At 38.7% G+C, this 14,208-nt stretch overlaps 1 protein-coding gene across 1 annotated transcript in view; it reads left to right on the top strand.

Annotated features, from left to right (window-relative positions):
- Nucleotides 1-1,101: 1,101 nt before the first annotated feature.
- The window catches only part of TBC1D19 (TBC1 domain family member 19), a 55,575-nt gene continuing 42,468 nt past the window's right edge, over nt 1,102-14,208 (top strand). Inside the window, exons 1-3 of the mRNA XM_026071110.1 lie at nt 1,102-1,215; nt 11,120-11,192; nt 12,662-12,707. Coding sequence (XP_025926895.1) covers nt 1,117-1,215; nt 11,120-11,192; nt 12,662-12,707 — 218 coding nt within the window. The 5' untranslated portion in view covers nt 1,102-1,116. The remainder of the gene's footprint in view (nt 1,216-11,119; nt 11,193-12,661; nt 12,708-14,208) is intronic.

The following is a 14,208-nucleotide window of genomic DNA, read 5'->3' as shown; positions in this document are numbered from 1 at the left end:
AATGTAGTCAAGTATTTCATTAACGCCCAATACAAAGAGAAAAGCATATGTGCTCAGTATTGCCACCAGCAGTTTAAATGTTCTTTTTCCACACACAATCCACTCCATGAAAACAGCTTGGAATTGGATTTTCCTTTCACTCCTTACTAACTTCATAAGGAGTTGTTTCATAGATGCTGTTGTACATATCCATGAAGATTATAAAATATAAGCTCTAACTGAAAAGATAATGCAGAAAAATTGTATTTTTGATACCTATTATATCTACAGCTGTTTTTTCTAGCAAGGTAAATGAAGACATTAGTCTTCATTTCCTCACTTCTGCATCAGTCACTTGCAGAGCTCACAGCAACCAAACCCTGACATTTTAGAAATGCTGAAATACGCTTTAGAGAGGTTCAGAGAAGCAACCCTCAGAGCTGAAAATTAATATTAATACTTGACTTTGGAGGTCAATGATCAGCTATTCGATGCTGAGCCCTTGAAGTCCCTTAGATTACTTATTAATGATTCTGGGCTTTTCAAAATGAGTATTTTGGCTTAGTGACCGAGTGAACCAAGGGGGAATTTGGGTGCATGGCCCTGGCAGCACTGGTTTTCCCCGCAGGCCTGAGCGGGCGGACGGGCACTCCCCGCACATGCGGCGCCTGGCGGGACAGCTGCAGCTTGGGACGAGGCCTCTGCGGGCGCGGGCCCGAGCTCGAGCTCAAGCCCAAGCCCAAGCCCAAGCCCGAGCCCGAGCTAACGCCGAGTGCCACGAAGCTCCGCCGGGGCACCGGCCCGCCGCCGCCGCTGCCGAGCCAGGGCGCCGGCGCAGACTCGTGTGAGTTAGCTTAGCCCACCGCTGAAGGCTTGTTTTAAGCTAGCGTGGCTGACGGCCCCGAAGCGGGCGTGGGGCCCTCCCCCCGCCGGCTCGGGCGGAGAAGCCGCTCGGGAAGGTGCCGCCTGCGAGCTGGGGGAGGCGCGCGGGCGAGGACGCCGCTGTGAGGGCCCCGTTTCCGCCCGGAAGCCGCCGCGAGGCCCGCCCCCCGCTCCCGCCGTTGCCTGGTAACGGCCCCACGGGGTGCCGCAGCGAAGGCGGCCCGGGCGGGCGGCGGGGCGCGGCGCGGCGCGGCGATGGTGGACCCGGAGAGCGGGCTGTCGCTCACCATCGCGCGGATCGTGCAGCGGCTGCAGGGCTCCAGCCTGCACTCCCAGCTGGAGCGACAGGCCCGGGTGAGCCCCGGCCCGGCGCTGCCCCCAGGCCCTGCCGCCCTGCCTCCTTTCCCCGCTCCCCGGCGCGGTCCGCCCCCCCCCCCCCCGCCCGGCCCGGCCCCGCGGGGCAGCGGGGCTTCCCCTGTGGCGGCGGGGCCGGGGGGGGGGGTCGCTGGCTGATTGCCGGAGCTGTAGCTCCAGGGTGTCCCTCTGGGGATAAAGGATTTCGCCGTGAATATTAAGGCTGTCCTCCTAAGACCTCGCCCCTTCACACAGTGCCTAAAATGACTCGCTTTGTCATTTAGCCTTTCGTGTGGAGAGCTTTAAGCGCCCTCCGCCCGCCCCCTCCCTCCTCAGTGCGTCCCCTGGGAAAGGGAGGATTTGGGGGAAGGAAGTGAAAACAAATGAGCGGTAGATGTTGCAGTGATTATATATCTGCATCTGGGATGCCGGTTACTTTTTTATACTTAGTAGTTTCTCTGCAGTTGAAACCAGCTTTTCATATTTCAGATGAACTTTGTTTCAGATGTTTCAAATTAAGTTTATTTGAAGTTTCGTGACCATAATAACATCATAGTGGTATTATAGCCATTATTGTGCACTACTGGAATATTTTGGGTTTGGTTTTATAAAATATTGGCTTTTATATAACTTCAGGTTTTGCACACTTAAATGGATAGTGCTTAAAACTGTACAGATCTTTTTTTAGAAGATAGAATGTCAATTATTTGCTTTAGTTTTTCTTTGCTTTTAATAGAAACATGTAATTTTGTTCTCTGAATGTTTCTAAAAAACACATTACTGTGTCTTGTCTTGTTTTGTGTTGTTTTAACATCTGCTGGTTTGGTTCCCCAAATGCCATTATAAATGTGTCTGCTATTGCTCCTGATCTTCATTGACTGCTCTCTAAATATGTTAACAAGCAAATGTGTGTGACTTTAAGTTTAAGGGGGGTGGGATTATAAAAGAATTTAGATTTCGGGTTCTGCTAAGTGTGAGGGAATTCAGCATCCCAAGTAGATGGTCTCACATGGAGAAATCAAATTCAAGTCCATGTCCTAAATAAAGACAGTGATGGGATTAAAGAACAGGACTCTCTTAACAACTGTGTTACTGAATATAATAAAATGTGTATATGCTCACCTCTGCTTTCATTTTCTTGTCTCTGTCTTTTGCGAGGCCTGATCCCATAGCCATTTGATACCTTGCAAGTCAGTCTTGAAAGACCATGAAGTTTGGGCACATCAGGATTTGGCAGGGTATTTGCATGCTGCTGGTGGATGGTTGTGCACCTGATGGACCACTGAGTGAGCGATCTGAGGGTCTCAGCAGTGCTCCTCAATGGTTGTGCCTGGTGTCTAAAATGGCAGCTAGATGTCTTAGGTTCCTCCCTGACTCTAGTAGTAGGTCAGTGCCTGTTCAGTACAGGCAGAAACTGTGTATAATCTAAAAGCGTAAGGGTAATCTATAGACTAAACAAAAAACAATGTAACAGCCAAATCTGCTATGATAGCTTTGCAGGACAGTGATGTCTTACAGATTTCTTGGAGGAGAAGAGAAGAGAAGAACTTAGTGCATGTCTAGGGCAGAAGATTGTTCTAGTCATGTGGAAACAAAGGAAAGAGGAAAGAAAATAAACAGCACAACAAAGATTAAGGTTGATTCTTAGAGTAGGTGTCTGAAGAGTTTGTAATAGAAGATAAAATCAGAGCTATAAATCAGCAGAGAGATCTAAAAGGCTGGAAAGTGAAGAGAGACACCAACTAGAAGATTTCTCGTTGTGAACAGTCATCTTTTTGGGTCTGTAGTTTAAATTAATAGGGCCAAATGTACATCCTATTTGTCAAGAATCCATATATTCTCCTTGATCTTGAATTTTTTTAGGGACTTTGCATGCATTCATGCTCTTTTATGCACAATATAGGCTTCTTGTTTTGTTTATAATGCTTGTACAGTCTGTATACTACTGTAGTATATAGTCAATTATTGCTATGCTATGCAGTTGCAGAGGCCCTGTCAGTGACTTCCTAATCTTTGCTCCATTCCTTACTAACTCTACACAGTTCTTAAGTTTCTGAATTTTGTCATAATTTGTATTAAATTAGTGCTTGATCCACCCATTACATGGAGTAGTTGTGAAGCTGCATTATCAAGTAGGAAATCTTGCTGTTATTGTGCATCACACCTGAACTCCTGTTTGCCAGTAGACCATGGTTTATTCTTTATCTGCTAGTCAACATTCAGTTTCTGAACTGAATATTTAATCTGTACTGGTTGCATTACTGACCTACAGGTGGTCCCTTTTTAGTCAATTTTAAGCTGTTTTTAAGAAACATATTGTATTTTGAGGAGTCTGTTGAGGCAGTGCATCAGGATAAAACTTATTTCTTGTTTTGGGTATTTATACAGTAGTTATACTTTACCTTTAAAAAGGATGCTGTTTRTCTGTTAGTGTAGAAACTGACATTACTTATATTGATTCTTCAAAAATATTTAACATCTCCGAAACATGAAAGTCAAAATAGATCTTAAGATCCCGTATAATACTGCCTAAAGTTTTCGAGTGTTCTGAGTCTAGCGAGCATTATTTTTAATATTAACCAGAATACTGTTTTGTAGTCCTGCAATTATGAACTGCTGGCATCAGGTAAGCTGGCATCAGGCAAGCTGGCATCAGGCTTACCAAGAGCCTGAGTTAGTGTCAAAGACTGTGATACACAATCCCTTTAAAATAAGTTTGGCATGGTACCAAGTGATTTGCTGCCATAATGTTAGCTCTGTGGATATCAAGTAATACATTTGTGGCAGAGGAGTGAGGTGGAAGTAGAGTCATATGTTTGTTAACCAAGATTTGGAAAATAAATGCTAGGGTGAATTCTAAGGTTGACTTTTGATATATTGATAATGTGCCTGCAGTTAATACAAAGAGATTAATTCAGGGAAGAGTATAAATGTGTCTGTCATTTGCTGTGGAATTTTTTTGGAGCATAGCTTTTATTTTGTATTGTGCTTGAAAGAAAACAATGGATAATTTTTGGTTCTTACAGAGAACCAAAATGTTAGATAGTATCTTTTCAAAAGGTAGGAATGGTATTGGGGTTATTGGGGTATCCATGGAGAAACCTGATCTCAGTTGCTCAGCCACAGCTTTCAGTGTGAGTTTGTACCCAAATTTGTTTGCTCATCTCTTCATCCTGATCCTCCCTTTCTGGAATTAATCTGGAGATTAAAAAAATGGAGATTTTAATCCGGAGATTAAAAAAAATGTGTTGGTTAGAAAAACAGAGACAGACCTCTTCAATCAGAAAATACAGTTTGACTGAAAGCAATTTTTTTCTGGAATCTTGCTGGTATTTTGTTTTAGAGAAAATCTTTGGCAGTGAAGTGAGAATGTAAATAGAACATTTCAGAAGATCCCAAGCAATATTTTTCTAATATTTTCATTTGCGGACAATTAAAGCTAAAAAAAAAAAAAAAAGGCCCCAACAGTTTATTGATAAAGAACTTTTCTGAAATAGGAGGTGAGAATATAATAAAATGAAAGCTAGAGGTGCTAGATTATATTTTAAGTTGAAAAGAGTTACAATACTGGGAATCCCTCCTGGCATTTTCTGTGTAGTCATTTTCAGATTTATGTTTATTGAAGGTATGTCTGTAGTGGGAGGACTTGAAGGAGAATTTGCAGGGAAACAGGGTAATGGCTGTCTAAGTAAACTAAAAGTGGTAGCTTGTGTTAAGAATCAGCCCTGAAAAAAAGCACAAAAGTATTTATTAAACTTCTACCTCTTCATCTGCCCCGCAACTGRGTATTATAGGTTTTGTAGTAGAGAGGAAGAAGGGAGTACAGTTTGGGTATATAGAAAAGATTTAAAGTGATACTTAAAGGTGTGAACAAGGTGTGGTGAGGAGTTATTCTAGGATATGCCATGGTTAAAATGATAGTCCAGAGAAGAAGACTGTGATCACTCTTTGAATAGACCTGTGGCTAGTACCAGAAGGGTTGAAAGAAAAAGGTTAATCAAGGTGAGAGGTAAGGGTTTTCCCAAGACTTCAAATGGGGCAAGCAGGGAAAGGAACTTGTGTGGGAACTTTAGGAATGATGCCTTGAAGTTGGAATTATTGCCTGAATGTGTATTTCTAAAGGGAGGGCAGGGAAACATCTTGCAGTAATTTGTGTAGAGTGAACAGATTGCAAGATAACTGAGGATATTACTTTCATGACATTTTTCTTCAACAGAAAAAAAAGAGAAATTGATACTGATCCTTATTTAAATAAAAGATCAAATTTAGAAAGAGAATGTTTCTGCGAAATGTAACATTTATTTAATATAACTTAGCAAATAAAGGTAGGCTCATGAGTCATCTCAGATAATTAATGATTCCTTTTCACGTGCTGTGTTTAACAAAGGGCTTACTATCCTCTTCTGATAGAGCTTGTACTCTGGTCTAAATGCTTCAGCAGTACCGTTTGCAGCATAATGAATTTTAAATTGAATGAAGTTGAGAATAAATTGAACATATTATGGAGTTCAGAAGCAATGCAAGTTTGATCTTTTAGTAATGTGGAATTTATATGTCTCACCTTGCATGTATGTAGCTTATTTGCAGGATTAATATTATAGTCAAATAAAACCTAGAAAAATGATTAAAACATCAAAATTATATTATTAAAATGTATCTTGCTTCTCCTGTGGGAGAATGTAACATTTAAAATTGTTTACTCCTGTTTGAGGCTAATTTTAAGCTTTCTGTTTCAACTGCTAGATTATTTTTACTTCTATAAGAAAGTTCACAATACTTTTTCCCTTAGTGTAATTACTGTAGAAATGCACAAGTGTTGGAAAAATGCCAACATAATCCAGGTTTTATACTTACTGAAATTTGTTTAGTTATGCTCAGAATTATTCCTCTTTCTGTAAAGGAAGGTATAAAATAAAACCAAAACCAGTCCTTTATATTTGTAGGATTTTAAGTTAAGTATTTAAGGAGTGTCTATGTAGAAACTGTTGTGACTGAAGTAGCTTAGACATACCTGAAGTGGATTTAAACAAGTCAACTTGATCCTGTTAAAATCTAGCTATGGCAGCATGGAGTCTRTGAAAAAAGGGAAATATTTTTTAGCTTTCATTGAACTTAGTTCTGCTAAACCAGGGCTATATTCAGGGTAGTGTGCTTTGTTTTAATTTGGGAAATAATAGTGATAAAAGCTAAAAATACTGAGCACCTGTGCAAAATGAACAGTATCAAATGCTGTGACAGTCCACTGTTATCTAAAAAAAAAAAAAAGAGGCTTTGAAAAGAACCAACAGCAAGCAGCCTTTAAAAATATTTAGGCTATGTAAAATTATTTGCAGAACTGTTTGCATCAGAATAAAAAGGTGTGTTCAGCTGATGCAAGTCATGTCAGTATATTTGGAGCACTTCTTTAGTGCTTATTATTGTTGGAAAAAGAAATAGTTTAACTCTGGAGTTATGCTGTAACATGCATATGCCTCCTCTTTCTAGTATGCTGCTGGCCATCTAGCCCCCTTCCTGTACTTCTTCGTGTGCTGTGCCTTGATGGTCCATCTGTTTTCTCATGTGATCTGCACTGCTCCAGTCATACTGACTGAATGCCATTTTCAAATTTAGATACCAATTTGCGTCTAGATTTGTCTCTTTATGTTCACTTATTCTGTGAAACAATTTACTAAACCAGCCAACCTTTTCAAACCAGCTCTGTGCTATCCTTTTGCTTGCTTTCAGCCAGACCCATGCTGATTCTCTGGATTTTCTTTCCTCTTGGGATCCAAATACAGAAACCATGATACATTTAGAGTATCACTCATAATGGTGACTGCCCAGGTCACAACAGGATTCCTTACCAAAATTAGAAATGAAGAAGATTTGAACAGAGTATAAATACAAAGGATTGCTAGCAGTACCTTAGCCAACTTTGAGAAGGTTTGGCAGAATTTTGGAAGTCCTTAAGCTATGGTTTCTTTAACTTGGACACCCAACCCATGAACCCTGGTGCCCTATCCATAAGAATACGCATGCTACCAGTTATGCTGCAAAAGAAACTGGTAAACATAAACTTTTATTAAAAATCATTTGTTATTGCTTGCTGAAATATGCAACATTAATCCCTATCCTTTTAGGACTCTGTCTTGCCATGACTGAGCCTGAACAACATGGTTTATTATCAGAGTGTCTTCCTGTCCCTTCATGGGTTGTTCCCTTCCATAACTTACTCCCCTTTACCCTGCTTATGATAGGCTCCTGATAGCGCCAGATTAAAAAGAAGAAAAAACCTCTTTCATCAAGATGTGCATATTGAAATTGGAGAGTCTGTAGTTCTACTTGTGTGCATGCTGCAGTTTAATCATGCAGGAAATTAATTCAATTCATCAGTACAAATATCATCAAGGTGTTATTTCCCAATAGAACTTTAGCAAGGCATTTTTATCAGTATAGATCTTAGTAATGCTTTTTACATAAATAAAATTTTGTCAACATGTTCTTCATTCTACTGAAAAAACGTGGTGGATGAAAATGCAAACTATACCTTGGCAATATATTGTACAAAGTGGTTTACAACACACAAACCCTGTCAAAATACCTAATGTTTTTTGAAAGGTAACAACAGCACAGATAAGGTTAGTCCAAGGGCGAAACAAAAGTATGTGGGGAAGCCTGGTCTAGTAATTTCTGAAAAATTAAAAGACTCTGCTGTCTTCTTGACTCCTTAATTTGTTACCCATAAAAAAACATGAAAATTTAAAAGAAGTACCATTCAGTTAACTTAGAGCAAAGCAAATCTTAAGGGATTTCCATTAGCCTACTAAAATAAATATTTTCTTCTTTGGCTATATTATGCAGATAAAGGATGTGTTCTTTTGTGTTAGAACTGGCTGCATCCACTAGCTGGACTTCAGAGAAGCGTCTGCCAGCTTCTCACCTTTCAGGTATTTAATTTCTGATTTGAAACCTGATCAGCAGTTGAGTACGCTCTGTGCAGTCAGCTCTTACTGGTAATTGTTTCTGTGGCTCTGTAGCTCTGTAGGATTTGAACCATCATAATCCTAAAATGAGCACAAGGAAAGGTGGGAAAGTCTTTGGGAAATGGGAAAGAGCCTTGGGAATTGCATCCTAAAATGGCAAGAGTGGGACAGAAGTCCCCCATATCTAGAAAAGAACATAAACTTGGGAGAAATTTTCATGTTTCTGAGCACTATGAAAATTTGTCTAAGTAGGGGGGTTTGCAGACAAGAGAAGGAAAAGGACACAGGAAACACAGAGGCTAAGAACCAAAAGTTGTGGCAAGTAAAGGATTAGCATAGGAGTATTTGCTGGTGCAGCAGGACTAGCAGTAATGAAATAGAACTTGACTAAATAAATGGATATAAAGATGTGGAGGTAACTGAGAGCTAGCATAATCCCTGGAGAATGGGCTCGCCAAAGTGCGGTCCTGCTTTCTCTTTGACATCCTGCTGCATTCTGAAGTTTCACTGCTTTTTTTGTACTACAACCTGGGAAACACGTTCTGTTGGGAATAGCAGTTCGCAGGACAGTCCTCTATTGTATCTTTTGGCCTGACAGTGGAAATAGGAAGCTTTCTGTGCGGCCTGACCTTCTTTATCCCCTCCAACCCAATATCATGCCGTATCAACTGCTAGCGTTTCCAGGCAGCCACAAGAAGAAAGGGTCGTCAATATGAGTGTCAGACCTTCCTCAGGGAGCCAAAAACTCCCAAATTTTACAAAGCTGTGAATAACAGAGAATTAAGATACTGTTCTCCTCTCAGCACTTTTGTCACTTCTTGTACTGTTTACAGTTTAAAGACAATAAATTGCTTTTTACTAGATTGTAAAGCTTTTTTGTTGTTGTTGTTTTGATTCATCATCTGTTAATGAGTTGTGTTTGTAAGGTTTTTTTTGCATTCCTAAAAAGGATTAATGGAGCACATGTACCAGCACAGGTGAACACCTCGTGGACCTTGGCATTAAAATTAGCCATACTTATCCCAAAAGACAAAGTTCAAAGTTCACAAAACTGTGCACAAAAAACTCTGAGGAACAGAAGGGCATTATCTGCCCAGTTTGACATATGTTACTTTATTTAAATTTAATCCAGAAGAGGGTACAAAACCAGTGCCTTGCAGCAAAAAAAATCAGCTCAGCCTGACAGGCGATAAAAGTAAGTCCAAACCAGACATATGACTTTCCATCAAAGTAGATTCAGAAGGAATCCTTCATAAAACACTCCCTGAGGCTGCTGTTTACAAGGGTGTTTTGGGAGCTGCGCAGAACTCCCATGACAAGTCTTTGTCTCCCTGCTTTTAGTGATGATCCTTCTCCTGTTCTTACAGTTATGCTGAGCAGATTAGATGGTTGTCCTCTGAAGCAAGAATTCTGTAAGTCACCACACCTCATAGCCAGTGCTCATGACTGCCTGCCTTTCTCCAAGGGCAACCTTACAGCCACTTTGCTGTTGCATTCTACAAAGCAAATACAAAAGCCCTTATTACCTGTAACAGCAAGGAATCTTGAAATAAGAGGAGAAATGCTGATGCTGTTAATTTCTGTATTGTTGGTCATTCCCCCTTTCAACTGTGGAAAATGGCAAGATTTCCTTAAAATTCTGCAGTAGGAATGACCGACACTTTTAGCAAGATGTGCAATGCAGCAAATACCCTTTCTGTGTATAAACGGTAGGGCAAACGACAGGGATTCGGAGGTGTTAGTTGTGTAGCGTGTGGCGCTGTTGACAGCGCTGCTCGGGCTAGCGAGCTGCGCGAGGTGGAGGTTCAGCCTCTGGTCTGCCTACCTCGTGCTGACTAGCAGCTCTTGGTACCAGCTCTCTCGGGTTTCCATATGCTTCTAACATCTGCCGTGGGCTTTCATGGCTGGGGAGTGTGGCCAGGTTGCACACGTGTCCCATTGCCATTTTCAAGTCAGCAGTCAGGGCTGTTACTCTTTCTGGCCCTCTAGCTTCATCCTCTTGTGTTAATCAACTATTGCAGCACTTCTTGTTTAGGAAAAGAGGTACTAAAAGTCATTTCACAAAAACTCCCAAGTTTCTGATTGCTGCCCTCTTGTTTTTTTCTTCCTTTTTGGTCTATTTGTCTTCTCCCTTTGGTCTAGCAGTAGAAGAGGAAGGAGATACTATAGCTGCTGCTGTTGCTGAAAAACCTGCAGCAGCATCTACTTGGTAGTGCTGTGGTAGGATGGTGAAGGTGGTGGGTGCCTGTGTCCAATGCACCTCCCTACGCGTGGCAGTTCGTAGCTGGCAATCTCTGCTGCAGTGGGGAGTGGTTGGTCCACAGTGTGTGTTTGAAGTTTGCAGATGGCACTTCTTGTCTGAAAGATGTGAACCGTGCGAGGTTAAGTGAGAAATTATGGAATATTTTCAGTTTGATCCTGTCATGTGGAATACAGTGAGTGGCTTCTAATTATTTATCTAAATCCTAAAATGTGAAGAATCTGGCATTTGTGCCAAGTATGTAGGGTGCTTGCTCAGAATATTAAGCATATATGCCACCAGATACTCCCCCTCCCTTCCTCTCCACCTTTCCTCACTTTCAACCTTTATCGCTGATATAAAAGCAATGACATCTAGTGAGGAAAAAGTTGGCTGTTTTTTTGGCTGCAGTTACTACCTTCAAGGTACTATGGAACAATTTGCTTTGTGTGCATAATATTAAACATGTATGTTTCTTATTTCATAACTTAAAATACAAAGTTTACTTTCTTTTTAGTGCTTTCTTGATGCTTATTCATTTATTTTTATTAATATTTATATTGTTATTAATGCTATATTATTTTAAATATATTGTTATGTCAAACAATGTTATATTTAATATTAATATTTTACTTTGCTTATTTGCTAATATTTATATTAACCAGGTTTATTTATTTATCTGTTTGTTTATTTTTCATATTAGGTTAGCCTACACAAGCCAGAAATTAAACTGGAATCACTAAAAGAAGACATTAAGGATTTTCTGAAGACATCAGGTTTGTARTAATTCATTTCAGTAATGTTTGTGGAGGAATTGATACTTTCATGAATCATTATAGATATTTCTAAGAACGTCAGTGATATACATGGTCAAAACAGTAGTTCACATAGCTCAGTATCTTGTCGCTGACAGCAGCAGAAGCAGACGTTTAGTAATTCCAGATTATGGAGTGCACACGTTCTAGTGCGTATTCTACCGATTTTGGAAACTTTGCAAACTCAGAAACCTTCCATTGATTATGTGTAAAATATCCATTAAAGATAAAAACTGTAATTGTTTTTAATGTAAAGATGACATGATTAATTATCCACAATTAAGTGTACACATGTACACAACTTTAAATCAACACTTGTAAGTGTAATCCTGTCAGAGGACTAGAATAGTTCTTTAATGGCTTTCACATTTGATAAAGGAAGAAGAAAGATATCATTTTATAACACTGTCACAATTTTATGATTTTGTATCTGACTTATCTTGTGTTTTGATTAATGGTTTGTCTTGTTCTTTTATGTAAGGGTGGGCTTCATAGAAGAAAGGTTGTAGGTTACAGTTCCCAATAAGTCTAGTGGAAGGAAAAAATTAAACTTACTGTAGGTTTGAGCATCTGATTGAGAACTAATCTTTTTTCAGCAAGATGCCTCATTGTGTGTGGAACTCTTAACAAACAATAATTGCTATTACTTTAGGTGTGTTGTGAAAAATCTACTTTAAAATGTCATTAAATTGTTAACTCTTCAACTTGGAGATTATGTTATTTCTGAGTTGTGTGAGGCAATGTCAAAATACATACAAATAATATTTCTGTGTGCTTTATTAAATCAGGATAGAGAAAATTAAYAGGGAAAAAGTTCTTGGATTCCAGCAGCATTTCAAAAAACATACCTGGTAAAGAAGTGATTTTATCACTTTATAAGATACTGGTTTTTTTTTTGTTTGTTTGTTTTTTGGAATTTTCTGAATGATATAGGAGTTTAGTCACTTCTAAAATGGAAATTAGCATTCTGTGTCATGGAGGTACTCTTGAAAATTTTACCTTTAGTCAAGTTTCCATTTTCTGCTGGAAGTTGTGGGTTATATAACTCTAAAATGTCAATATTTGATGATAAGCGCTTGAAGATTTGTAATCACCATAAACAGCATGTGTATATTAATATTTATGGTTGGTTTAGTAATATGGTGGTTCTGAAAAATAGCCTATAATGTAGCCAAAACTGTTTTGTAATGATTTAAACAGTAGACAGAATTAAAGGATATTCAGCCTTTTTACAGACCTCAACATGTAGTTTTTCCTACCTTAATTAGGTTAGGTCTTTTCCATCTCTTCCGTCCAATAGGTAGATATAAATTGAAACAGGACAGCAGACTAGTGCCCCTAAAAGAACCTTTGTTTTATGTTCCAGGTAACCCATTTAAAAGTGTATTAGTTCAGTAAAAGTTGTCTGCTGGATTTTTTTATTTTAACAGGTTGGGAAAAGAAGCTTCAGAATGCTGTTTATAGCGAACTCAATGTGTGAGTTTATTTAGTATTTCTATTAAATAAGTTGTATTTGCATGATTTACTTTTAATTCCTGTGTTTATATAGGAGTGTGATGTGTTATTATTGTCTTCAGGATCTTAAATCTATCTGTCATACCAATGGTGCCTGCTGCATTTCTGTTTTTAAAGTGCCATTATTTCTTTTCCATCCTAGTGGAAATTTTGGATTCAAATGCATTTTGAAGACTTAATGAAACAAATATCCCAAAATTCTATAAAGTTGCTTTAATAATTTCTTTGTTGTTGTGCTACCAAAGGTGTCAACAGTCATATTATAATTGTTGTGTAGCTGAGGTATTTATTGTAAATGCTTTTTAATTATTTTCATATGTTAATGACAGCATTACACATATTTGTTGTAGTAATTAGTAACAGGTCTTTAAATCGAGATATTAGATTTCTAGACTTGCAGATCAGTGCTCCTCATGGGTGGGATATGATCAAAAGCACACTGAAATTTTTGAAACTCACTTTTCGTTATTGTTCAGTGCCGTTTGGCTTCAGCTTCTGGGAAGTGTATTTGTAAGTTTTCGTTATACTCTGGGGAGGCAGAAACGTTAATTTAATAATGGCAAATACACCGCAAATTTTAATAGTCTAGTAAGAATTGTGTACGTGAATCTATTTCTGCTTATTTAAACTAGCCATTGGTTTTGAACAATGCGTTGCAATACTATATGGGACTTGATTCAGCAAAATACTTGTAAATGTATCCATTAGTAGGAAAAGTTGTAGACCCAACAGATACCAAAGTTTCGTCTTGATCATATCTTTCAAGGGAAGAATGTTTACACAGCTCTCAGAACGATGCGTATGTGTTCTTTGAGTTCAGTAAAATAAGCTGCAAACAATAATGAATTTAGCCCTGGAAAAGATTAAATTAACTGAGGATACCATGATTTCATGGGCATTGTGAGGAAGACAAGAAACAGCATAGCTGAAATGTGTTAATTCTGATCCATTTTACACAGGGTCATCTAAAACAACTTAGTGGCAAGAACAAGAATGACCTTACCAGTTAAAAATGGGGAGAAATTTGGGGGAGGATGTCCCAAAATCATAGGATGGGAACTGACTGACATGTAAGAAAATGACAGTTAAGGCTTGAATATGACAAAATCTCTTTGTAAGTTTTCTTTTCTTTCAAGTTGGTTAAAATTAGCCTGGATAAAATGTTTGTCAATAACTAGCTGGAAAGAAGTTTGCACTAATAGGGAATAAATTAGGCTTAAAATAAAAAGTCTTGTTCCAGCTTTTATATTTTGGCATAATGTAGTTTATGGATGCATACTCAAATTTACTTAGATCGTCACCACAAAATTCTAATTGCTTTGGACATCTACATGTTCACTAGTGATTTTAAAAGAAAATCCTTCAAAAAATGAAAATAAATTGTTTCTTGGAAAAATGTGGTTTCCTGGATATTAAAAATTCCAGGGAGTCAAAAAGATGACATGATGTTAGGATAATACAC

The sequence above is a fragment of the Apteryx rowi genome, unplaced genomic scaffold (genome assembly GCF_003343035.1).
Source record: "Apteryx rowi isolate R43461 unplaced genomic scaffold, aptRow1 scaffold_321, whole genome shotgun sequence".
NCBI classification, from domain to species: domain Eukaryota; kingdom Metazoa; phylum Chordata; class Aves; order Apterygiformes; family Apterygidae; genus Apteryx; species Apteryx rowi.
This window is presented reverse-complemented; position numbering and strand designations above follow the sequence as displayed.